General features: G+C 41.7%; 1 protein-coding gene across 5 annotated transcripts in view; it reads left to right on the top strand.

Moving 5' to 3' along the window:
- The window catches only part of ARID5B (AT-rich interaction domain 5B), a 117,653-nt gene extending 90,260 nt beyond the window's left edge, over positions 1 to 27,393 (top strand). For all 5 annotated transcript variants that reach the window (XM_021535394.3, XM_021535382.3, XM_077784519.1 and 2 more), the window contains 3 exons: positions 4,962 to 5,059; positions 17,375 to 17,573; positions 21,467 to 27,393. In XM_021535394.3, coding sequence (XP_021391069.2) covers positions 4,962 to 5,059; positions 17,375 to 17,573; positions 21,467 to 23,617 — 2,448 coding nt within the window. In that variant the 3' untranslated portion in view covers positions 23,618 to 27,393. The remainder of the gene's footprint in view (positions 1 to 4,961; positions 5,060 to 17,374; positions 17,574 to 21,466) is intronic.
- The last annotated feature ends 330 nt before the right edge of the window (positions 27,394 to 27,723 follow it).

Below are 27,723 nucleotides of genomic sequence, written 5' to 3'. Positions count from 1 at the left end.
TGTTGAGCAGAATCCACCACTCATACACAGTGCCACCATCTATTTATGAGGAGAAGTTGTGGAGTACAATGGCTATGTCAGACCTGCCCTGTTTAATATGCCTTTATCTCTATGGCCCCTTCCATCTGACTTGAGCAAACCATTACAAGGGCTTAATCATCTTTAATTGGTTTTAAAATTTCAAAAGTTTCTCATTTATGCATTGAGATAGAAATAGGTCTTTTCTCTTGGAAGTATTGTAAAGAAAATTATATTTAAAAGTAGATATTTGACTTCAGCATGTGAAAGCCATTTTACAAACAGGAAATAGATAAAAGATTGCTTAAAATGACATATGGAAACTTAAAGTAGTCAAATGACAGTTTTTTTACAAGCATAGAAACCTTCCCAGTTACAGCAGTTGCAAACTTTACATCCTTTTATTTGGCAGAACAATTATAGTCTGCCAATTTTTAATTTTATCCACTGGCTTGGCCACTTTCTTCATATATAGGTATTTTGATGTAGTCTAAAAAACATTATTGAGAAACTAGCATGGATCATGTGTGGTGTTTTTCAGCTTCTGCACAGATTCACAGAAGATTTTTGCAATATTTTTAAGTCCAGTCCTGTCAGTTAAGGATCTAAAAGTGACTGGGAATAGACAGGAATTGGATTTGAGATGCAGAGAACAACTTTCTTAGCCATCTGACTTACCCCCTGGGGGAATAGATCCCAGTGAGGCTTTACAGAGAGTATTACCTTTGTATATGGGATATACATACAGGGTATCTAATAGTGTCAAGTCATGATCATGTGTCATATTTAAGTGCTCTCCACTTCGAGTACTTAGGAGAGTCAGTTCTCCTCCATTTGATTACTAATTCTTAGTTAGTTGTCATCTATAACTGTGTAATACCACACTCCCTTGTACTTGTGGTTGAACAAGGCTTAATAAAAACAGCAATCCATACAAACTGGTTTAAGACTTTAACAGATGAAGCTGTCTCTTTCTAGTTGGTGGAATCATATTTCTCTTAAACAAAGATATGTGAGATGAGCATCTTTGTTACTAATAATAGGAGAGTGCATTGGAAAGCACTCTCTATAGCAGACCTGCACAGCATGAGTGATTTAGAATGTCCCCCAACCACTGGATGAAATATGAAACAATGCCATGTTGTAGGGGGCTCAGCTGCAGTGGCATTTAACAGCCGTTGCCTGAAATTTTCTCAGTCACCCTAAGTCAAGTGAGTAAAAGGTACAGAAGTTCACAGATGGGAAACTTCCAGGACATTCCTAAAGAGTTGTCCTTGGCAAATTATGAAGTAGCATTTTACCTTCTGAGCCAACATAAAAGGAGTGCCTTGGCATGTTTGCAGAAGGCTGTGCTGCTGAATGGACTCTACCTGGAGATGACTTAGAAAGATAAAGGATAAAAAGAAAATTAGGTGGAGCTTAACCTTCAGTATGTAGCAGATTAGATTTTGCCAAAGGTCAGTGGGATCCCATTTAGCTGCTGCCTCCTGGAAGCAACAATGAAGTGCTTTAGTTTTTAAAAATTAGTGATTGACGCATACATCAGTCCTGTGTCTGGGCAGGCCCGATGAAACTGGTATATCAGTGGAATGCAAAGCCAACTGGGTTTGTTTCATACAGAACTAATTCCCAGAGCTCTGAAGAGAGCTGTGAACATCATGTACTATGACCAGAAAATCCCCCATTATGTTTGCAGCAGGAAATAGGCAAGAAGCCTTTCACAAGGAAGGGAGCTGGGAGGTAGGATTGCAGTGCAGAAGACCTTAAGATTTCTCAGAGCAGAAAACACCATTAAGAGCATGTTTGTAAACAGTCTTCTGATTTAATAGATAATAAGATCATTGCTTTTATTTGTTTTTTCTTGACTACCAGTCACTGCTTGATGCTGTGCTTATAGGAACCTGTTCAGATCTGCTCTTACATCCCTAGACAGGCCAGTCTTGTTGCTTGGATTTCGCTTGGTTGGGGAAGATTTCACAGAGATGTTCAAAAGCACTGCCTTCCAATGGGCCCAGCACACGGATTTTGAAGCTGTAGGTTGGAGCAAATTGCAGGAGGGTTCTACAACCCAGAAGGCCACTTTAAAGCCAGCATTGGAATGTGCATCTGTCAGAGATGACACTGGCTGTGACATGCCCTCAATTATTGGTTGAGCCTGGACCATCCTGCACTTCCAGAAACATGGCAGGCACTGGGAGCGATGTATATGCTATTAGGATTAAAGAAAAACAAGTCAGGAAACTGAAGCAGCAGAGGGAGACATTTTTGGTAGCAACCACATCCATAAGCAAAGCATTGCCAAGCATTATCTTTTCCTGACTCCTTAGGAAATTTGGTCACTGAGGTGGCTGGGAAGAACTTGTATGAGAAGGGTCCTCAGTTTGCATATGGTCAGCAGGGGCATCCGGCTTGAGCAGTCCTGCCCTGCATGACGAGAATGCACTTTCCTCAGTGAAGCATTTTATTCACATTGTTTAAGGATGTAATTAATCAGTTCCTTTAGTCCTTTGAAGTTTATTAAGCATAAAAAATAAACTTTCCAGAGCAGGGGAAAACTCAACCCCAGGCTTTGTTAGAATAACAATTGTTTCAGGGAATGTCAAATTTAAACTCCCTCTGTGGGAGGGCACAACTCAGTTAATTGCCAAGGAGCTCTGGTCCATTGCAGATGTAGAATTGGATAGAACTGGGCAAATGTTTGTGAAAATATTATTATTCTAAGCTGCTTAGAAGAGACACAAAAAATGATCCATGGACTTCAAAGGGATTCGTTTTTCCCTTTAGTTATGTTTACTACTGTTCCAGCTTGAACATCAACTCTTGAGTCAGCTCATGGTAAATGAGACTAAGGCTCTAAAGTTCTCCTTTTGAAAATTGAGACCATGCTGCTCAGTCACATCAGGATGTTTATAAGGGGGACTTACAGTAGTCCTCCTGCTAACTAATCCTTGGCTTTCATTTAAAGTTTCTGCTCAGCATCACTGTTCTTAGCCAAGGCTTCAGGTCCTGGACAGGCTTGCAAGCCCAGCCAGATTGTGCTTGTCAGAGGGCCAGAGCCCAGACCCCAGAGCAGCTTCGTGCACCTTCATTCCCCCATCTGTGAGCCTGTCAGAGGTTTGATTGCAGCAGTCCTCAAGGGATCTGTGATTTTTTGGGAGCTCCAAGAAGGTGAGGTCTGTCTGGCCACACCTCTGTCCTGTCTATCCTGAGGACTGGTGGAATGTGGAGGCAGGACCAGAGGTAGCTTCCCATCCAGGCATTCCTCCACAATAGGATACTTGGTCCAACTCTCATTTGACTTTTTGGGTTGCATAAGGAGCATCCATTCATATTCTCAGGATGTGATGTTCATTATGGCTCATTAGGACTCTGGTTCTTTCAAGCACTTTAGTAGTAATAATAAGAAGTGTGGGTAGCCTGAGGAAGAGACAGCATAAGAACTGAAACAAAAGAGACTTAGTAGGAACCTTATCATCAGATAAGTGTTTGATTTTTATTTAAATAATTTGCTTATGCATAATTTATCCTTGAATTGCTTGAATCCTTGTGCTCATAGTCTGTGGGCTTATTATAAAAGACAAAAAATAAAATTAGTGAATGAAGTCAGTTCATTTAGCTTTATATAAGGTTTAAGATAGAACACCCTTTTTTTTTTTTTCTTTCCAAAGTATCTGTAGGTGCGAACTATGGTCAAGTGTAATAGTGAGTTAAAGCTACTGCTGTTTTCTGGAGAACTCTGCAAACAATAAATTTGAAGAAATTGTGACATTATCAAGTGATAAGACTCCAGCCATGCTTTTGGCTTTGGAGAATAATTTCTGCAAGGGAAGGATTTTCCCTTTATATTGAGAGAAACAGAAACACCTCTTACCCTGTAATGTTTAATGATGGTAGCTATCTCCTCTTGTTTAGATTTAAATTACAGGCCTCAGATTGCAAGTTGTAATATTTGTTCTCTTCTGATTGCTGCCTTTAGCTCCTCAGTAAACGCCATTGACTGCTCTGTGGGTAACTCCAAAGCAGCCTCCAGGGCTGAATATATTAAATTCCACAGCATTCCACAGCAAATGACAAAATTCTCCCCAAATTGCCCCCACCAGTTTTCTACCAGCCATCTTTATGAGCTGCAGGCAAACAAGGGTGATCTGTTGTGCTTGTCCTAGTCCTGTTTATCTTCCTGTTTTAAATATAGAAGAATATATAAAATAATGAAGTGGTATTCAGAAACAATCCTTTTGCCAGGTCTTCCATCTGTTATTCTGTATAATCCTAATTTCTGTACCAAAAAAAAAAAAAAAAACCCAGAACCATGGTATGCAACTCAATATCTTACAAGATGTTTATTTTCATAAGCATGGTCGAATAATGTACACAGCTCAAATATTAACATTGCAGTACGTTAAGATTTCAGTACTATTTGATCTGTACATTTTATAGATATAAATAGATAAAAATAAACAGCCTGTAACATATATAGTTACGGACTATGGTTTTGTGGATTTACAGAATTCTGTGGTGGATTTGGGTTTTGCAGCAGATTTATTTTCTCTAATTCAGTTAAAATAACTATGTAATCTTTATTTGTGCTGAGTATGGTTTGAGCTTCATTTTCATAATTTGCTGTGGGATTTGTCTGCATAACTTTTGATAGTTAATGACCCTATATTGATTGAGATTCTTTTGTGAGTCTGTATCTTTTGTGACTGGATAATGAATCAGTCAGATCACTCCATTTTAGAGAGAAAGAAAATAGACATAGTGTTAACTTACCAAAAAAAAAATACACCAAAGCTCTGTGTACTCTATATATTCTTTAGGGGCTTTTATAGTGCTCGTAGTACATGCTGTTCTGTAAGTGTCATATGTGCATTTGTTGTTGTGAAGTCAAATGCTGTAGAATCTGTAAAGATGCAAGATTAAATTTTCCATTGCCATTTTTACAGATAACAGCCCGTCGACAATGGAAACATATTTATGATGAATTAGGTGGTAACCCTGGAAGCACAAGTGCTGCTACATGTACTCGCAGACATTATGAAAGGTAAGAGAACAAATCTGAAATGCTTGTTTAATAAGGAAAAAATTAATTTGGAAAGCCTTCAAAGTATTTTATAAGGAATTAGAGAAAAAGAGAGAGTCTTATTAAAGATTTAGTAAACAGTTCCCCAACAGTTTAGTCAGATAATCCATTGTGATTTAAACCAGAGTGTCTATCTCCAGGGACTAAGTAAATAAAAAAAGCATCTGATTTTCCTTTGGTATAGATCTTAATTTTTGCAACAGCTTTTCAGTTAAAGAAGCTGAAAAATTGAGGAAAAAATACTCAAGGAAAAATAAGAAACAGCAGCTAATTGATGCAAACTCTCGTCTTCTATCATTTTTTAGGAATACCAATTAAGCAGATTGTGGTTTTGATCAAAATAATGGGCTGATCCATAATGCAGGGTGCCGTTAGTGTTGTAGGTCATGCCGAGCATTGCATTCCTCTTCTTCATGGCATTCCTTCCCTCCTCCCTGCCTGCGAGCTGCTGCCAAACACTCTTTCTCTGCAGCCATTGTTGTTGGTCAGAACTGTTGAATTCTTATTCTTCCCATGTAGATAATAACTTCCAGGGCTTGTGAAGCCAGCACACATTGAATAAAATACTGGAGCTGGAATGTTGTTTTGATTTGGTTTTTAGAAACAACTGTTGGGGCTTTTTCTTTTTTTTCCTTCTGTTTTTTTTTCTGGTGTTTTTTTTTGTTTGTTTTTTTTTTTTTTCCTTAGTCAAGCAAATGTGAATAAAAGCTCGGCAATTTTCAGCTCAGATAAGTAAAATTCAGTCACTTTGCTGGGCTCAGGAAGAGATTGTACTTGCTTGTGCAGGAGGTGGCATGGCAGAGCTGTGTTCAGTGGGCAGTTTCTCTCCTTATCTTAGTGCCCAATGTGTCAGCTTCTCAAAGAGACATACTGCCATCCTCATGGAGGGTGGGGGATTTGATCATGCTCATTTACAGGGGACATCTCCAGCAGAATGGCTTGGGTGCACAGAGGAGTTGCATGTAATGAATGCCATTAGAAATGTTAGAAGCTTTCTGGAGATTGAGCCAAGCAGCAGAGTGAAGTGAGTGAGTTGCTGTGCATGTCAGATGGGGCTTTTCCCTGCCTTCATGTTGCAGACAAATGTTATAGATTGTTTTATTGACTCATCAGATTGTGGGTATTCAGCTCTTCCACCCCCATCATTATAGCCCTGAGAGTCTCAGAGCTTCCTCTTGCACCCAAGCCAGCTGATGAGTTTCCAACTGGCAGTGTGGCTTTTCCCTTGCCAGATGTTCTGTGGGGGATGTTATTTGACAGAGGAGACCCAGGCACACCATAAGCGTTGGGTCTCTGTGGGTTTGGGTTGCAGAAGGAGCCTTGCTGAAACCCTAAAGTCACTGAGAGAGCGCATCTCTAGTAGTTGTGGAAAACTAAATGAGCCATTCACAAATACTCCATGAACCCCTGTCTCTCTCTTCTGCTTTCCTGACAATGTTCAATGCTAATGGTTTTGTTGTTTTTTTTATATGTAAAAGCCTTGCCTTGCACTCCCATGCATAGAGACTCGTGTGTGACTGACTCAGCAGTTACTTGGGTATGCTCTGAAGTGCCACAAACCCATTGTGCTGTCTGGAAAACCTGAACAGTCCTGATGTCTTCCAGATTGAAAAACCTTTCAAGGCTACCCAAAAGTAGTTCTGCTTGACTTGACCTGGTCTGAGAAAAGTGTCATCTAGTCTATGGTTAGATTGGTTTTAATACACTGAAGAACTCAAATCTGAGTTCATGGATGCCAGTCTATCATGTAGTTCTGTATAAGGTCTGATATGAGGCAGCACCTAATTTTCCACATCCCTGGCAGGCTATCAAAAGATGGCATTTGGAGAAAAAATCTTGCAGGACTTTTAAGTTAGCCCTGAGTTTACCTAAAACGTTCTTCCCTAAATCTGGTCTGAAAAACCAAAACCCGTATACAAAAAAACTTCAGTAACTCATCTAGTCTCTACTTTTCTAGTATTAGATGCTCTTTTCTACTACAGGAAAGCTGTATGAAGCCTCAGACTCGAAAAAAAAGTAAATGAAATTGTCATGGTTTGTTTCAGCTGGTAATTCTAACTACAGCACCTCTAAATGTAATGCTCATTTATAGGCAAAGTGCTCAGATGACATTTAATCTAAAACTAGAACTGTGGTGCAGGAATACACATGCTCATGATTCAGGACACATATTTTCAAACTTGAAACTGTACAGCTAAACTGGAAATTTAATTATCTGGAAAGCAAATGCTGAGTAAATCTCCTGAATTTTCTTGTCTGAATCCCACTGGCTCTTGTTTGCTTACTGGAGGCAGAATAGGCAGTTCCCATCTCTACAACTGGATCTCAAGAGCATCCATATTGTGTTAACTAGCTCTCTCCCAAGAGGAGCTACTGACTGTTTGCATCAGCTGTAACATATCAAGGCTGTTCAGGTAGCAGCCACCTTTCAGTGATATCCTTAGGATGCTGTGGAGTGGAATGGTACATATGTCCCAGTTCAGACATTGCCATCCCTCCTTCCTGCCCTCTCCTGTTCCCCGTTGCAAGGTGGAGTTTTACACACCTTTCAAAGGCTGAAAAAAGAGAGAGGGAAAAAAAACCCCATTAACAACAACCAACCAACTAACAAAACCCAAACACAAAATACAAGCACTAGAGAGAGCAAAATTGTCTCTCTGTCTACCAAATCCAATGAAGAAATACAGTTTTCTCTAAAGGTGTTTATAGCCCCTGCAAAGCTACCGTGTGGCTGCAGATTCATGGTATAGTGGATGGCAAAACCTGGAATAAAGCCAGATTTAAAGGTTTTGGGGAATGTGTTGCTCTGTGCCCTGCTGTTTGGAGCAGAGTTTGTGCTGGTAGCTGCTGGTGTGCTATAGCTAGGTAGAGTGCTTCTGTTGGGGCGGTGTTTTCTTTGTTTCTCTGGTGAAAGAGAGAGAAAGGTTTTGTGTGCATTTTCAGCTGATTCATTTATCATTAATACAGTTTGTGTTTCCAGTAACTGTTTTCATTTTAAAATAAGGCAAGGCTGCCCATGTTTCAGTAAGTGTTATATTATATATTAGTTAGACAATTTCTGTTTTATTAATGAGTATAATAATGAAAGTGCAGGTTTCTGAGTAGAAGCAATGGGTGCTTTTATTTAAAGCATAGCAGGCATCATGTAATGCCAATGAATGCGTTATTGTCACTGTAGGCATGGCTGGTCTGGACCTGCCTCTGATTGGGTTATTCCAAATAGGCCCAAGCACTTCATAAAAATGTCTTTGTCAGCCTAGTTTTCCTTCCAAACCTATTCATCTCTGTCAGTTTTTAATATTAGTACCAGGCTCTTGGCTATAGTCCATTAGTACTATACTTAATTGCTCATATTACAGATGATTACCAATATAAAAAGCATTAATGTTTTCCCATCATGGGACTGTTGCTCTGTGCACAACTTGAACCATACAGAGCTTATAAGGTGTTGTTGTTTTGGTCGTTACTTTCTTCATTAATGTTCCTCTAATGATCTTTCACGATCACAGAAAGCCAGAGGTGTGTGTGGTGGGTATGAGCTGATTCAGCCTACAGCGTTCCCTTGAAACTCTTACAGCCCTTGTCAGTACCCCGCATCTCTCTCGCTTATCGAGAAACCCTCAGAAACGGCTGCTTTTCTGCGAAGCACTCTGCCCCATGCTGTCTTCCCCTAATAATGCAGATGTGGTTTTCACATGCAGGGTCTGAGGTTTCTTTTCGCTTTTACACAAAACACTGATCAGCAGCTTTAACCTTCCGGCATGAGCAGTAGGCTGCGTTTCTGCAGTGCTGATGACGTTGTTGTTGAGGGTTTTTTGGAAATACTACACCACTGCTCCCCTCTTCCCCCCCCCCCACAAAAAAAAAAAAAAAAAAAAACCAAAAAAAAACCAAAAAACCCAGCCTGCTAGTTTGCAAGGTATGAAAAGTTCCAAATAAAATACATTTAACAAAACAGAAATACTAATAATTACCTGTTGTGGCCTTTTTCTGTCTCCAAGTCTGGCTGTGATTCATCTTGGTTTCCTCCAGAGCAAGTCCTGTGCACAAGCTGTGCACAAACACACATGGGCTGGGGAACTGTGCTGTGCAATGGCATGCAGTAGCTCTCCTTGCCTTCTCTGATGGACAGACATGTCGCTGTTGGGAGGTGTCATGGGAGGTAGCTGGATGGTACCATAGACCTGAGTTTCCTGACCTCATTGGGTGCTGCAAGAGGCTGGGCTCCCTTGGGACCTCCAGCAAGGATGGACCCAGAGAGCTCCATGGCCCAAGTCCTGCTCTTCAGCAGCATGTCTCTTGTGCTGGCCCTCACAAGTTACTAGCATTTCCTAAACCAGTCTGTCGTGGGCAGACACAGCGGGAGAGGGGTTTATTAGGCCTTGTGTTCTCACTAAATAAAGGCAGCTGAGTGGGAAAGTGTTCTGCAGAGACACAGCCACGTGGAACTTGAGGAGGAGCAGATAGGTGAGACGGGTTGTATTTCTTCACAATGGGGCAGCAGGTGGCTGTGCCCACACTTTGGACACTGACCTGCAGAGGGTTTTATTCTGGCTGTGAGTGTAGCCCCTGGGCACTTGCAGAGAACTCTGCCCATCTACCAGGGGATTAAACTTCAGGAGATGCAGTGCCTTGTACAGTTCAGAGCCCATACTGCCATTTTTCTTTCTAAATCTCTCACATAAAAATTATATATGATCACAAACACAAGGCAGGTCAAAATAGGTCCCTTACACAGTTTCCCTTTAACAGCCATAAAGTCTGTCTACCCTGAGGATATTATGCAGTAATTCAATATGCAGGAGAGCCCTGTGTTCCATGCAAATGCTGTTTGGTTTTCCAAAGCGTTTGGATAACTTTCATAACATGTAAGCATTTCAGTGGAATTTTGCAGGAAATAACAACCAGTCGTTAGAGGGAACAAAAAGTAGGGGGCTAGTATAGCATCTGCATGAAATTGCTTATGGTTATCTTTTTATACACATTGTAATTAATAGAAGGTTTTGATTTACACTGTTAAGTGTGAAAACATCCCCAGGCAAAAATTAATCAAATGTTATGTCATGCTGTAAACTACAACTAGCTCTTTGTTTGACTCAAAAAAAACTTGTCAAGCAACAGTTTTCTCCCCTTGTTTTATTTTTGTCTTCACCCCACTTCCCTGCCCCCCTCACACTTCAGCTGGTCCCAGACTCCCAGAAAACTTCGCAAGTTGCAAATTGTCTCCATAGTTTTCCATCAAGCACAAATTTAAGCCTGAAGATAGACGAGGTGTCTCAGTTCTCTCTTTATTTTCCTAGGTTTTTGGTATGGGGTTTTTTTTCTCTTTTTGATAAATAACAAGAGGTTTCTACATATGATTTTCTGCCCTCAGGGCTTTATCATTAAGATTAAATAACTGTACTCTCAAGCATACCACTGAACAAACATCTTTTCAATTATGTGAGTAACAGATGCTTTAACAAAGGAACTATTGAAAATTTAGAAAGCTTCCCCCCTCCCCAAAATTTAAAAAGTATCAGATGACAGAGAAATGTAATTGTTTACCATAAAGACAAATCTCTAGCTGTCCTTTTAAAACATCTGAGAACATGCATATTTTTTTTTTTTTTTTTTTTTTTTTTTTTTTTTTTTTTTTTTTTTTATTTCTGGGGTTTCAGTCTCAGCAATTACTGGCCAGTGCTAGAGTCAGCAGGAGTCCTTGAGTGCAAAGTGCTGGACAGTCCGGCAGTGCCCTTAAGTGCCTGCAAGCAGAAGATCTCTCCTGGTGGGGAATTGTTTTCGCACCTACATCCTTCCTTTCACCCAGGAGTTCATCCCAGCAGAATTGGGGCGTGCTGTGTGCTGCCCAGTGCTGCTGGGTGCATTGTCACCCAAGCAGAGTGCCCGCCATGCACGTGTGCCTTGGCGCTTACTGGATGCTGGGGCCCTGCAGTGCCCAGAGCTTTGGGGTGCCAGCAGTCCAGCTCAGTGCTTGGAGACAGTGTCACACATGGCAAACTCATTCCTTGACATCCAGGAGTAGAGACAGACTCAACACAAGAGGACTTTTCCTTGCTGGGAGCCGAGTAGCCCCAGGAGAGTGTGAGTGAGAGTGAGAGGTGTGCCATTCTCTTTTGTAGGAGCAGCACCAATGAGTAAGCACCAAGTAAAATCTTCTCCCTCAGACTGCCCAGTGATGCTGGGAATCACCACCTTGTACTTTAGGATTTTGTTAATAAGAAGGAGAATGCCCATGGTTTGTTCAGCTTTCTGCAGTGTAGATGCAGTTCAGAGCTCCCAGGGAGGGTGAGCAGGATTTTGGAGTCCTGCCAGAAGTCCTACACCCCACAGGCACATCTGTAAGCTTGTTCTGAGCATAGGGACCAAGGAGGGACCTACCAAAATGTGTGTCTACCTTTAGATGCAGAAATGGTGACTATGGCCAAAACAGAGTCTTGTAGTGGTTTTGGTAGAGTGATCTGGGGAAGTTGCTTTGTGCTCACTACCCTTCCTTTGACTCTTCTCCGTGCAGTAAATCTGTGCCAGAGGCAGAAGACTGGATTTGTTCATCTCCCCCTGCAGAGCCCTAGGATCAGGAGTGCCTGAGCTTGCCTTGCTGGGCTGTGCAGTTAAATCAACAGCTGTGTTTGTAATGTCACTAATTTCCAGTTTACTTAAAACGAAGTGTCTTTGAATTCTCTTAGAGCAGCACTGTTCCCACCTTTCAGCAGTAAGCCATTCTCATTACCCACCAGCACTCCCTGTGGGCTGTGAGGAAAGTTGTTGTTGAAAGGATGAAAGAGCCATTTCTTTAAGGAAAGAAAGTTCTTTGGAAAGAAAATTGAACTCCAGCGTATTTTGTCTTTGCTGATATAATACGTGCCAGTTTTGTACTTCAGACAAATGCAAATAAAGCCATTGCTATTGTGTTCTGCACAAAAGCACGTGAGGCTTGCTTTCATAACCCCTGCATTGTACAATGCAATCCAGGGAAATCAGACTTCAGCAACACGCTGCTTCATTTCCTCAATGTATTTTATATTCCCATTTTGGAAAACAAGCTGAGACCTTAACATTTTGGGTTATTCCTCTCCCCTCTTTGCTGGGAATGTGATTCTGGTGCCCCAGAGAGCTGCCTCCTTCTCCTGGCTATCCCCACCAACCGATCGTTGTTGAAGGTTTCCCTTGTTGTTTCCCTTGCCTACACTGGACCAGTGCTCTAAGATTTGTCCTTTTGAAAAGCAACAACGTAAAAAAGACAAGACTTCTCTTGGGATCAGAGCTCAACATTCCTGCTGGTCCTTTAAAACAGCTGAGTGTTTTACCACTGACTTTCTGGGGGAAAAGAATCAGGTTTCTCTCGCCGAGGTTACTGATAGGGGCCCATTTTCACCAGAGGGGTTGTCCCAGCCCTGCACTCAGACCCTCTGGCTGCAGGGGCTGCAGGCAGCTCTGCCCGGCTGCAGCAAGGACATCCTGGAGCAGATGGGTGCCCCCTTGGACTGAAAAAACTGATTGTCTTGCCCCTGAGCTCTGGTAGTGCCTTCAGAGGAAGCAGTTGGAGCCACTATGGCCTTATGTGCTCAGGAGGAAAGCGTTTTCCAAATTCCTACCACTAAAGAGACCTATTGCCTGTCCCTTTTCAGCATTTTTGAAGCTCTAACAGCTTAATGTTCTCATGATTTACATTAGCATCTAATCCTTGCATAATCTCACTAATCCCTTGGCCCCAAGATATCCATTGGCAGTGAGTTCCACAGGTTAACTGGTTGCTGTATTCGTTTGGTGGAGCAAATTTAAATAATTTTCCATTTCTGTTGCAATTAGCCTCCTTAACCTGGCCAAGCATGCGAATGGGGCATCATGTCCCAAGGAGTGGACTTTGGTATTTTAAGGCCTTCCAAGATTATTCTTATGGCTGAGAGGCTCCAATGCATCCTATTTTGTGTTGGGCTTGGATCCCTGGAGAAAGTACAATGATGTCAATGGGAGACATGCTGAAATATTTTATTCTGCCAGAAAGAAAACAAAAATAAACACTGGAACAGCGATACAGAAAAAATACTGTAGGGGTTGTGCTGAGTTGCCTCCTTTCCTCCATCACCCTGTGTGTCCTGGGCATATGGTTCCTCCCCAGCCCAGAGCTCTGTCATATCCATACACAGTAGGGAGAATTAAAGAGGAAACTGGCAGCCTTAACATTTCATTTCCTTCCTCTTTCTGGGCTGGTCAGATCCTTTGCATTATTGTAACTATTTTTTTTATCATGCCTATAAATAGATGTGCTCTCATGTGTCCTGTGAAGCAGAGTCAGGCCAAAAAAGTCATTCATTCTGCATAATCAATACATATAGTGGTTACTGGCTCAGATGAGAACTTGTACTGTTAGTCCTGTAGCGGGGAAAAAAAATGTTGACTAATAAGGATTAAGGGCTTTTTTTTTCTTTTTATGAAATGCTAATGATGAAGACATGTTTGATATACTGTGAAATACATTTCTCTAATGTGAAGTTTCTGCTTTTTGTTGGGAAAGAGATTTAGTCCCTGGAGGATTTTAGAATTTGTAAATATAAAATTATCTGCTTCAGTGTTTTTTAAAAAAAGGTTGGCAGAAAGCCAGCTTACTTACATTACTGTAATAGATTTGCTGACCTCTGACATCTGCTGCAGAGAAGTACATTGAATTTTTCATAATATCAGATGATGCAGATCTAAAAACTCGGTACACTGCACCATTATTTAATTCAGGACTTACTAAAAGAAAATCTTTTTTTAATAGCAGTTTATACGTGATTAAACTTAATATTGACGATTGTAATAAATCAGGATTAGTATAGTACTGATTTGTTAATCTAACTTGTATTGATTTTAAGTTGTCTTTATTTAAAAAAAAATAAAAAGAAAAAAAGGAAAAAAACTGGCTTTTCACAGTGACTGAATTTAATAAGAAGCCCTGTGATAGCAAAGACTCCCCTACTGTTTCTGCTCTTGGCTGGAAAATGTTATTCTTGTATTATTCCAGGAAAAAAAAAAAAACCTCATGCTGCTAAAAATCTGCTGCCTGTGGAAAGATTTTTTTAATACACTAGTGCTTACATATTCTATTCATGTTAATTGACTTATAAATAATACATTTTATTAATGTTAATATTGGAATCTTGATCATGATAAAGACCCTTTTATTTGGTCTTCTCACAGGCTTTACAAGTAAATATTCTTTAGACCACAAAATATTCCCCCTCTTTTCCTTTTTTTATGAATACTTTTATATTTCCTCCCCTGTTGGGAAGTACAGCCACAGTTCAAAGAGACTTGAAAACATGATTGTTGTTTCCAACATACGATACATTTGAGGTATCTGGATCCAGTTTTTTTGGACGTTGTCTTTACCTCTCCTTGCGCAAAGATTGATTAAATCTTACCTGCACTGCAAATATTTGACCAAGAAAAAAATATCTTGTGCTGGTTTCAGACATGTCACATTCTGCTAAACTATTTGGCTAACAGCAGATCGCATTCTTCCGGTGTTGGGCAATATTGACCTTAAATTGGCTAAGCCGGCTGCTTTCATGGCATGAGAGCCGGCTGCTTACATGTTGAGAGAGCTGTATTAGCTTTATTACTCCTGCGCTATAAAAACTTCTAATAATCAAATGATAAGATCATATCCTGTGGGTAATTGTGTTGTACCATGACAGGATAACTGAAAAAACATTCAGTGAAAATTGCAACCGACGGAAATCTCTACGTGAAGAGGCAATTGCTGGTGTTGCTGGGCTCGGTGCTGCTCCCTGGGGTCTCGCAGCCCGCGTTCCTGCCCGGCTCCTCGCCAGCCGCCCCCAAAAGCCACCTCGGTCAGCACTCCTTTGAAATGAGGAGGGGAAAATCCTAGAACAAGCCATCCTTGTGTTTTGACTCAGTTTTACCTTAGTCATGCCGCCTCCCCGATACACGAAACATTTAATTCCAGATTTCCTGCCACTGGCTCCAGGCCACTGACCGGCTATGTGAAATGTATTTTTACTGCTGTCGGCCTGCCAACTGCTGAGCTCAGTGAAAAAATAACTAAAATGAAAACCTTGTACTCCCACATGAACCCTTAAGATCAGAAAAGGAAATTTAAGCCACAGTTACTAATTAGCACCCAAGCTAATGAGTTCTGGTGAGGTGCAGAGGCAGGAGGAGGAGTTTGGGTCCCGCGTTACCCTGCACGGCTCAGCGGAGAGCACGCGAGCAGTGATTAATCATGTTGGCCTGGGCCTTGCTCCTGGTCTGGCCATAGCCACTGGGTTAATCCCTCGGCATCTTCCAGGGAAAGGCTGGTTCCTGGGGCTGGGAGCATCTCTGTCCCCCTTGAGGCACCGGACAGCATCTGAAACCTTTACGGATGGAATATGTAGGTTTTTAATGGGCGATGCGTTCCCATGGAAACAAAACAAAGTCAAACACTCCTTTTGCAGTGCTAACAATTACTGTAATAAAATGTGTTTTTATTAAAAGCGACTTTAAATACTTAACACATGGCAGAGCAGCCTCAGCACTGCCCTGTGCGAAACCCAACCTTGCCTGTTAAGTGAAGTCCAAAGTGCCTTGTGCAGCGCAGGGAGGAATTTGGTGTTTTCACCAATATTTGTGCTTTGCAAATGAAATGTAGCAGCCTCAAGTATGAACAGGATTATTTTTTTCTTCTTCTGCTTAGTTATGCTTTTTTTTATATAAACATTACCTGTAATATTACAGTGGGAAGCAGGTATTTGGCAACTATGTATTATTTTGCTAAGTTTGCATAGAGGGAGCAGTTTCCAGTTTTAGCAGCTGTAACATGTTTAAACTCAGTTTGTAATGGGATCTGAAGATGAATATTCCCTGTGGGCTCTGCTTAGCTTCATTACTGGAGTCCTGCCAAATTCAGGGCTAGAAAGTATTATTCACGCCTCTTTGCACATACCATGTCAGAGCATGCTCAGTTAATGAATTTTGTTTCTAATATAGCATAAATTAGGTTTATATTTTAACATAATTTATGTTGTATTTTATTAAAATGTAAAATATTATGATCACGAGCAATCTAATTCTGCTCTCTTAAGCCCAAACTGTGTTTGAACATATAAGTATGTAAATCAAAATTGCATGCTTAGAAACTGATTCTAGGATAACAAACGAATATCTGAACCAAAGAGGTTTCTGCCTTGGAGTCTTAGATTAAAGATAATTAAGGATTCCTGGTATTTGAGTAGATCTATGTTGTTTATAAGCAAAGTACATTTTCTTCACAGAGTCAACTTGTCTTTTTTTTTTTTTTTTAACAGATTATGTTTGCTGTATTAATGTTCATATTTTTAAAGTCTGAGTCTTATATTAATCCCACAGTGAGTCATTAATCATACTAAAATGCATTATAAAAACTTTAATCACTGAAGTTGAAACTGAGATTGTAATGCAATCCATCCCTTTTAATTATATCAGTTATTTTTCCTTTCAGATCAAGAATTGCAAATGGAAAACAGAGAGATTAAAAACTCAGTTTGTTTGATGCTTTCAGGGGAGGATATTTTTGTTTGTGTTTCTTCCTTGTGTTTTTAAAGCAATTTTGTGCACTTTGTGGCAGACAGCTCCACAGTGAAGAATTCCTTCATATTTAACTCTTGTCCTCTCCCCTTCTTTCTTAAAAAGGCTCTGGTGACTGTTGCTGCATGGGTGCCTTGCACAGATGAGGCTGGGCTGGTGCTGGTGATGGCCGGGCGGGTGCTGTGCCCACCTCGCGGGGTTTCTGCAGCCCAGCTCTCCTGGCTCCTGCCACGTTCCTGGCACTCGCCCTTGCAGTCAAGGGAACCAGCAGCCTGGAAATGGTGTAGCTGTTACCAAGTTGGCTATGGCTTTGTAGGTGTTTTCCTGGGGCTTGCTGCATGCTGTTAAAGTCGGGGAGTGAAAATAAAAATAAATGGTGGATTTTTTTTTTTTTTTTTTTTTTTTTTTTTTTTTTTTTTAAATCAGTCTAAAATGTAATGGCTGATATTCTCATCTGGTACAAATTGGCATAGCCACACAAACCACTGTGAAGTTACTGACAGCTAATCCACATGAACTCTTAACTCCACTGAATTTATTCCACGTTATAATCTTGCCAAATAAATTGATTTCTTATACTTGGATTTATAGATGTAGAGTTTAAACTGTTGCTTTTATGGCACGGAAGAAAATGGATTTATTAAGTAAACTGCTCACAGTAGATACGTTTTTTTTCTTTGCTAGAACAGCAAAACCTGATCAATTATTTGTTCCTTAATCCCCTAGATTAATCCTGCCATATGAAAGATTTATTAAAGGAGAGGAAGATAAGCCACTGCCTCCAGTGAAACCTCGAAAACAGGATAACAGTTCCCAGGAGAGTGAAGCAAAAACAAAAGTGTCTGCAACAAAACGCATCAAAAATGAAAACCAAAAGAGCAAGAAGGAAAAAGATAATTCACAGAAACCCCAAGATGCATCTGAGGTCTGTTGCTTCCCTGCTTTTCATTTTTTCAATTAAAAATGCACAGTTTTAATCACATGAAATCCAGTGATAAAATATATAATTTAAACTGGAGAATTCCAACCAGTTGGCCTTTTAGTTTGCTCAGCAATGGAAATTCAGCTGTTGTGATACTATCTGTGCTGGGATTTTGCTGGGCTGTGAATGGCAGCCAATTTGCTCCATATTGCACAGCAGGGATGGCAGAGGACCAAGCTCTGGATCTGACTAGTACCAGTTCTGCTCATTGTATTATACAGCGGTCACCATTAACAGATCAGCAGCTGCCAAAGGGAAACCACACAACTACCACAGTTATTTCCTAATCTAAGTAAAGGGTGCGGGAACCTCTAATATTGTTGATAATACTGTGGTAACTGTTGGACACAGCTGATTTTTATAATAGTAGCCTCTGGATCAGCCTTTCTGTGCTCACAGATGTATGCATGACTGTGAGAAAACATATTGCTCCCTAGGATTTTTGTTATATTATACTAAGTTTCTTTTTGAACTGAAAGTTCACATTTTGAGGGGATCGCCTTCTAATCCCTGAGAACAACTTCCCTCTCTGGAGCAGTAGATGGCTTTCAGCTGAGGTTCCTATTCAGACACAGTAGGTTCCTATCGTGTCACTGCTTCACATGTTTCCAGTTTCCACATACAGCCATGTTGCTTGCAGGCATAGGACAGCCCTGTAGAAGAGAGTTTGTGTTCACAGCATGGGATAAGATTGATGGTAGAACTTGCATTTGTCTGCAAATAAGAGTAAATTTCAAACGTTGTTAAGTGATGAAAAATCAATGGGGTTTTTTGCTCCAGTGTCATTTAAGCATCTTCCTTTGCACATCTGCCCACTCTCTCCTGTGCCCTGCTTGCACCGCATGTGAAGGAGGTGGTGAAGCTCCTCACACACAACCCCTGCAAAACATGTTGCTTTTCCTGTCTCAGTCTGCCAGATCACAGCAGCCTTCAAGGCGTTGCAGTGAAAGTAAGTATTTAAAGAATGTTGAAACACATGACGTGCCCGGCAGACTATGGCTGCTCCTTTGACTTCATTGTGTCTGGCAGGTACAGAAGTCCTGTTTCTAAACTTGTTTGGAAATTGTATTGAGTCAGCTATCAACAATCCTCCTCTTCATTGTTTAAAAAAACAATGCAGGTCCTGTAAACACAGATGCCTCTGAGACTCCATGCACCAGTTTTGAGAACAGAAAATTTGGGGTTTCGTGTCTCACTACCTCTTTAAGTTGTGCTTGCAAGAACAATTTAATCTCCCATCCAAAGAAGAATTTATTTTTTAAATAACAGTACCATTAATATCTAATTTAAAGCAATCCCCAGAAAGACTTTTTCTTTTTTCTTACATTGTGATTTTAAAGTAGGGAGAGCCCTGTTTGGGTAAAATTTTAAAAATACCACATCAAGAGGAGAGTGTGCATAAACGTGCTTCAGTCACTGGAAGGTTGCAAGACAAGTTGCCCAAAGCAAGGAGAAGTGAAGTGAAAGCTTGTGCTCCCTTCCCTTGTCATTCCATCATCCCCGATTATTTATTGAGGGTCTTGGATCAGGAGGACACATTACATACTATCAGTACCACTGCTGCTATGCCCAGCATAACAAGTCAGCAACAGAGCAACAGCCTTCAGCAACATTTCCTTGCTTTTGTTGTTCCCTATCTCAAATTTCCTGCTGTTTAAACTGAAGTTATTTTTGTGTGGATTGCAGGAAGAGTTCCTAAGCTGCGCTTATCGGAAATGTAGGGAGCCTGGACAAGACAATAAAAATGTACAATGATGGCAGTTCCCTGTTGTAAAATTATACCTTTTATAGCAAAATTAATGTCTCTACTGTGACTGGGGTGGAAGACATGTCCTGCCCCTGTTTGATCAGGGTGGGCTTTTAAGGACCTTGACCTCCATGTCAGTCACCATACAGGTCAGTGATCACACAAAGCCCAAGCAGTGAAGGGGCTGCAGGGTGGATGTTTCACCCCTGGTTGGGTGTAAGGCTCCAGAAGTCATCTGTGCTTTGCCATGTGGAAGGCTTCATGACCAGGATGTGGCACTTAGTGGGGGTAGCAGGCTGGAGACGTTCAACTACTTTGGGTGGAGCAAAATCGAGGTGTGCTGGAGCCAGGCAGAAGGTTGCTTGTTGCTTGCATTGTAGCCATGACCTGTCAATGGAGCCCTATTCCTAGGCCCTCATCCAGGCACAGCAGTGATGGGGTATTGCTCTAAGGGAGAGCCTTATAGCCACCATGTAAATGTCTAGGCTTGTCCCCTACCAAGCCACAGCTTAAGCCATTTCTGCATATGGCCTGGAAACTGTGAGCTGGAAAAGCATAATCCAGTTACAAACGTGTAGTCGTCTCAATTGCATGTTCAGCTCATGCACTATTAGAAGTATGCAGGGAGAGAATATAACTTTAATTTATTAGGATTGCATTTGCCTTTGTGCTCTTCACTGTTTTCCTGCCATCACAATGACATTGTCAGTGTAACAAGACACCAGACAAAATGCTATTAGCCTTAGACTGCACATTTCCTCACAATAGCTGAAACTTCAATCAAAGTATTGCTTAACAGAAACAAAGAGCAGAATGTACAGTTATTAAGTATGATTCTCTTTTTTTTCTCCTCCTTCCTTTGCTCATCTGTCTGGTATTTGCCTGTAATTTTATAAGCTCAAGAGACTAGCGATGGTACTTTGTAAAGGACCTAATGATGGTATTTGGCTGCAAAAGTCAGCTACAATTTTAAAAAGAAGAAGTTAGGATGACTAACAGACACTGTAACTAATAGGCCAACCAAACAGACACAGGAATATTTAAAAGCAGCTGTGAAGAAATAAATCTCTGAGCGGGTTAGATTCGTTAGGACCGTCTCCAGTTCCCTGCTCCTGCGACAGACCATAAAGCAGCATTTAGATGATAACTTTCTCAGTGCGTCTTATCTTTACAATGAAGGAAGAAAGAAAACAATAATAATAAAGGAGTCGCACAATGCTGCTGTTTTATGACTGTCTCCTACCATGACATGTCAGAGGAGAGTGACAGCAGTTTTGAAAAGGGCTGTCAGTCAGCTGGATCACAGATGGGATGCTCTGGTGACCTCTGTGGGTCACAGTTCAGCCGGCTACATAATGGGATGAATAGTGTGAATTGTGCACACACGCTGTATTAATGGGGGAGCAGAACGAGCCACGGTCCCATTGACGAGAACGTATAAAAGCCATGTTTGTAATAGCAGGCACACACACTTACTGAATGTTGACAACTTCATTTTAATCCGTTAATAAAAAAATGTGTGTCCTAGTTAAGCTGAGGCAGTGATTTGCTGCCTACAATAGGGATTTCTAGTATGCCATTTCTATCATTTTCACACTTTAATGCAGAACTGGGTGTGAATGATCTCCTGTGTGATGACTGAATTTTAAGATAGCTATGCTGGAGAGACTTGAGTGAAGGAAAAGCGTAGGAATAGTGTGGTTTTCTTGGGTGAAGTTGGCTGGTAGGAGAAATTTTTATAGCCTTATTGTTTGTGTCTTGAAATCTGCTCTTCTGCATTTGCCTAATTAATTTTAAAAGAGTATATAACCTCAGAATTTAGCTATCTGATCAAGCCACCAGTGCCTCTCATCAGGTTACAACCATCTGCTGTTTGGAAATGCTTTATTGTGACTCTGACAGGGATGGCGTATTTTTTTAATATTTCCTGGAGTTACTTCTCTTTGTTTGAGTCCAGTACCTGATGTTAGAGCCTTCACATGCCAGCAAGGTGGTTGGCAAGTCCTTCTCTAAAACTGTGCATAACCTTACAAACAGGCTGCCAGAACATACTGCATTCTTACTGTTGTCCATTGAATCATTTCATTAGGTTTCATCAGAACAAGAGAAGGATCAAGAATCAGCGGACCAGAATAACTTCCCTGAACACCCTACAGTGGCAGAGATGAAACAACCTGTGCAAGGCCCTCCATCTCTTTTACCAGAAACAGCCGGGACACTGCCTCTGGAGAAGACAGACGTGACAGAAAACAGCACCAACAGTGAGAAAGCCAAGGAGGACGTTCAACACTCATCCTCTATCTCAAGTGTATCTGTGCCTGCAGAAGAAGACACTGTGCTGGATGCCACTGTCACAAAACGATTACACCCCTCAGCAGATGCCCTGGAAGATACAAAGCCTGAACAAAGACTACACAAAGCTTTTACTGACAGCCTAGAAAGTGAACCTCCAGAAATGCCCTTCACAGCTTTCCCAGTCCATCTGCCCCCTCAGAGCGACATGGAAGATGAGAAACTGCCAGGGATGGCCGATTACATCGCAAACTGCACGGTGAAAGTGGACCAACTGGGAAACGAAGATATCCACAATGCACTAAAGCAAACACCCAAAGTGCTGGTGGTGCAGAACTTCGACATGTTTAAGGAAAAGGAGCTGCCCGGGTCCATGAACGATGACTCCACTTTCAATTACACACCGCTGCTGTACTCAAAAGGTAATCCAGGCATCATGTCACCCCTGGCAAAGAAGAAGCTGCTGTCACAGGTCAGCGGGGCCACGCTCTCGTGTAACTATCCTTATGGTTCTCCTCCACCTTTGATCAGCAAAAAGAAACTCAACAGCAGAGATGAACTGTCCTCAGGCATATCACAAGGTCCCCATGCCCCTAATTCTGATCCTGTAGCAATTAATAGGCCCTCAGTCATACAACATGTACAGAGTTTTAAAACCAAGGAAGAAAGGAAGTCAATTAATAATGTTTTTAAACATGACCTGCTAAGTAAACCAGATCCTCAGCGCTGTGATTTTTCAAAACATCACCTCAGTTCTCTTGCCGAGTCATACCTACCGAAGTTGGATATTCAGGACTGCAAAGATAAAATGAGTGAGAAAAGGGCACTGCAGCACTCCCATGTGCCCACTTTCTTGGCAGATTTCTATTCATCACCTCATCTGCACAGCCTTTATAGGCACACAGAACATCACCTTAATAATGAACAGACATCAAAGTACCTCCCCCGGGACATGTTCAGAGAGTCTGAAAATATTTCTACTTTTACTCAACACAAACACCAAGAAAAACTAAATTTAAATTATCGGTCGTCTTTGCATCAGCAAGAAAAAAAAGCAACAGTGGAGGCTTCTTCAGATGATCAGCCAACAGATTTGAGTCTTCCAAAGAGCATACACAAACAGACTGCAAAGGTTCCAGGCTCCAGTCTCCCTCACTCATCCACAGCCCAGCAAGAATGCAAAGGGATCTCCCCATTCCAGGCTGGAGGCAGCCAGGCAGTGAGCCTAGACTGTAACCCCAAAGCTTGCCGCGTGTCCCCTATGGCACTGACAGCCCCAAAAAAACACAGTGAGTTGCTCCACAGGTCTGGGAAACAGCAGGCCCAGAGGCTGGAGAACCTGAGGAAGATGGAGGGGATGGTGCATCCTATCATCAGCCGTAGAACAAGCCCTCAAAATGTGGGGGCTGCCCGGCCTCTGAAACGGAGCCTGGAGGATTTGGACAAAGTTATTTCTGAAAAAAAAATCCGAGCTGTCTCTCCTATTCACTTACCAAAGGAGACCCCGGCGAAAGACAAGGTTCCCGACCAAGAGGGGGAAGGTAGCAAGTCAGTGCATGGCCTCCATTCTGGCAGCATGCTGGAAAGCCACAAATTTCCCCTGTCAGCCCCCATCTTCCCAGGCTTGTATCCGGGAAGCCTGTGCACGGGGCTGAACAGTCGCCTCCCACCCGGGTATTCTCATCCCCTGCAGTACTTGAAAAATCAGACCGTGCTATCCCCACTAATGCAGCCTTTGGCTCTTCACTCCTTCATGGTGCAGAGACAATTCCTCACGTCCCCTGCAAACTCCCAGCAACTGTACAGACACTTAGCTGCAGCAACACCTGTAGGAAGTTCCTATGGTGACCTTTTGCATAACAGCATTTATCCTTTAGCTGCTATAAACCCTCAAGCTGCATTCCCACCTTCTCAGCTATCCTCTGTACATCCCAGCACAAAACTGTAAACCCCCTCGCTCACAAAGAAAGGTCTGAGGAGAAAGTTCAGTAAGCGACATTCCTCCCCCTGTGATGATAACTTGCAGATTTAGCAATCTGTATTTTTGTCAACTAGGATGCAGCCGTATCCCACCTAGAGGAGCGTCTTGGAGTTTGATGGAGACAGGACTGCTTCTTTAATTCTGGCTCCCACATAAGCCCCCTCACCCCTTATCCCCACCCTTGCAAAACAGAAAACCAAAACAAAAGAAAAAAAAAAAAAACCAACAAAACAAAAAAAACACCAAACCACACAAAAAAAAAAAAAAAGAGAGAGAAACAAAAACACAGAAAGAAAAGAATTTTTTGGATTTTGCGTATGTGTTTTCTAAAAGGACTTGAACATGGTAAGAGCAGATGTTCAAAGGGAGCCGTGGAAATGCAGGTCCAGTCCTGAGCTCACTGAAACCCCAGTGAGAGCTGTGTTTGCCTTTCACTGAGCCAAGGACCGGAGGCTGTGCATTGTTGCAAATGAGTCAAGGACTTCAGATGAACCTGGAAAAGAGAAGTGGGCCGAGAATCTGTACAATCAGTGGATGTGCTTTTATGGGTAACTTTTCCTGACTTTTAAAGATTCAATCAATGCAATGTATAGTAAAACGGCAATAGATTTTTTCATTTTAACACTATTAGAACAGAATGGTAAACACTGTTTCATTTGACTGTACATATCCACTTCATAAACTACCAGTGTCACATTTGGTCACAGTAATTTATATAGTTTTGTTTGTCCAGTATATTCTGTGCTCTTTATGTTTGTTTTTTTGGGTTTTTGTTTTTTTTTTTTTGTTTTGGGTTCTTATTTTTTTAAATTAAACAGTATAATTTTATCTGCAACTTTTTTAAAGGCTGTGGCTGTCCTAATTTTTTTATTACGTGTTTGTAATTTTTCCAGTTTCTTTATACTTTTGAGCAGCGTTTTTGTTTTGTTTTTGTCATAACTTTTACTGTTTACAAACTGAAGCAACTGGTTCAGATTAATGGTTTTAAACATACTGTAGGTGATGTTATGGTGCAAGGATGCGAACAAGGTTCCTTTCCCCACGGCCCACCCCTGTGAGGTGCTGAGCACCTCTCACTCTCCTCCTGTTGTTTCAATGGCTCCTACGCTGCTTCTCCCCTCCCACCGAGCTTTGCTTTCCTGTATCGTGGTCTGTGAATTTGTCGAGCGTTGTACTTAATCTTACCTAGGCTGTGAAACCATCCTGCCTACAGAGAAATGGTGTAGAAAACAAAATCTCCCTGGCTCAAGCTGCTGAATGACAAAGGGGTGCAGAAAACAGATTTGTGGTTTGTGAAAATGGTGAGAATTTCAGAAGTTGTGAGAGGAGCCAGTGTGGATTTGAATCCGAGGCTTACAGGTTGTTTCTGTGCCTCACAATGGGTAAGGGGGTTCTGTGCAGTGGTCGGGATGGTCCTTCCACGCTCCCACAGGGATCTCGGCCTCTCCCTGCACATCCTTTTGCAGGGGGAAAGCCCAGGCATGGAGAGGCTGGATTTTCCTGATGAAAGAGCTTCCCTGTGGATGTATACTCACTTTGCAGGACATCACCACTACGTAGCTGAGCACAGACATTGATAAAGCAAAGTGTCATTTGGAGGCTTTATACTGTGTGAAAATTGGTTGTGATTCAAACCATCTCAGTTACTGTTCAAAGACAGTGTACTTGATATGAAAAGATAAAAACAAACTACTAAGAAACACTTTGCATGCTAGGCATGTCATTAAATTTTCCCGTGATATGAAGCCAAATACAATATATAATGTATCATACTTAATATCCAAAGGTGGAAACCAGAATAATATACTCGTCTACTGTTACAAATCCAGCTTCTTCAATTAAATACTTTATATTCCTGTGGTAAAACTATATTTAATTGATTGATAAACAGACTAGTAGAACTTGGAACATTGATGTGCCAGTGCAGGGTATCCTGCTGCTCCACAAGTCATACAGGAAACAGAAACGCAGGCTCATCCAGGCAGAGGTCACAGTGTGGAGAACATCTCTAGTAAAGTTGCACTAGATCTGAATCACGTGAGAGTCAGGGGTTTGGGGATGGGGGGAGGAGGATGGGGGAAAGGGAGTAGAGAATATAAAAACCTACAGCAAACGCGAACAGAAGCTTGTTGTGTGTTTGGCAAATCAAATGCTTCTCCTTGTTTTGGTTAAGTTGTGTGTTCTGGAGTTGTGCATTTGTTTATGCAAAGTGTCCAACGTCCCTTTTGGTTATGTCCTGTTGGAGTTTGCTGGTAGGCTTTTTGGAGCCATGCTGAGGCAGCACAGGTCTAGGGGACAGGGAGTGGGGAAGAAGGCTCCTCGCTTGTCCCTTGAGGAGACTGACCACTGCTGGCTGGGGAAGCTCATACTGGGCAAAACGTTAGGGCTAAGGAAAAGAAATGATGGCATAAACCCCCACAGAAGCAGTGCATTATTTGTTTAAGAACTCTTTTAACAGAAATCTTGGAAATCTTTCAACAGACTATTGAATTCTTCATCGGCTGAAAAGTCTTTTTTTTCCTCCTCAATGTCTTAAATGGGGCTTTGTTTGCATTGTTTGAGTTCAAGGGGCCTTATTATTGAATGAAATTGCACAAGCCTTTCTTTGTGCAATCAGACCATTGTTATTGGTAGGTTTGTAAAGGAAACTGCAGAATCTAATTGGCAATAGAGTCATAAATCTATTTACTAGGAGTCAGTTCCAAGAAATGTTGCAATTCAAACGCACTATGTCCAGGATGCATTAGGGATGCTAAAGGTTGTGAGATCCAAAGGAGGAGGCCCAGCAGCAAACGGCTCGTGTGTAGCTTCTGGCCACACTCTGAGCCAGGCTTCGTGAAGCACATGTGAAGTAGGGCCTGATTCCCAGTGTGATTGTGCCCCTGGCCACGCAGGGTGGGAGCAGGCCAGCAGTTTGTGGCAGGTCTTTTGTGGCTGTGAGCTGGCCTGGCGTGACGAGCTTGCCCAGTGGGTTCAAGCCTGGGAAGTAGTTTGTCCTAGCATCAGAGAAGTTGTCTTGGCAGCAGCTGGAGCTCAAGCAGGGCACAAGTGCTGTGCAGCCTCTTGCAGCAGCTCTGCCCCATTTGGGGAGACATGGGGCTGCCACCTCCAGAGACCACCACGGGGGTCCCTCGCGCCCTCCGCCTGCTCACTTCCTTTGTGCTGACCAGTGAGGTCACATCTGGGCCAGTTTTGCAATCGTGCTGATTTTGATGAGCAGTGGGACTTCTGCACTGGTGTGAGGCAGGTGGCATTGGCAGTGCTGCCATGAGTGCTGTTTGCTGTACATGTGGTTGATATTTCGCTCGTTCTCTTCTTCTTCCTCCCCTCTCCCCCCAGCCCCACAGTTTTAAATATGTTCTAATAATGGCAGCATAATCTACTAGCTGTTTATACTTTTTTAACTTTCTTTTGTTGTAAATATTGTATACTTTTTGTGATTCAAGTTATGTAGCCTATATGCTCTGTAAGGTGATGATTTGTATATATAAAAATGGCCCAGTAATATTATATAGTTTCCCATTTAAAAGGTTATTGAGTAACCTTTGCATTAGTTTAAACACTACCAGAAATAAAGCTGAGCCAACTATAAACACTCAATTTTTGTATGTTTTCCAAATTGTACTTATTAATGCTTTTGATACTGTATTATGTGCCAATAGTTTCCCAATCACATAGCAGGCAAAAGATATTTTGTACTTTTTGATCCACTGTAATATTTAATAAAAAATGTTACTATCTGTTCCCTTTTGTGTTTGATTAATAATTCTGTAAACAGCCCTTATCGCATTGGATTACATATTATCCCATCCGACCTTTCAGCCTTCTTATATTGGCTTTTCTAGAGAAAGTATCTCCTCCTGCAAATGATTAGATTAAAGAAATGGAAGTTTGCAATTTCCTCAAGGAGGGAGAGACAAGATCTTCAGTCAGTGCCCCACTATTTTTGCACTGTACTTGCTTTAAAGTGTGGCTGTGATCATGCTGACTATAGGAGTAGCTTTTGAGAGGTTAACTTCCCTGCTTAGCCAGTGGCTTCAATACCAGATTTGCTCCATTTGCATCTCAGAGTA

The sequence above is a fragment of the Lonchura striata genome, chromosome 7 (assembly GCF_046129695.1).
Source record: "Lonchura striata isolate bLonStr1 chromosome 7, bLonStr1.mat, whole genome shotgun sequence".
Lineage (NCBI taxonomy): Eukaryota > Metazoa > Chordata > Aves > Passeriformes > Estrildidae > Lonchura > Lonchura striata.
This window is presented reverse-complemented; position numbering and strand designations above follow the sequence as displayed.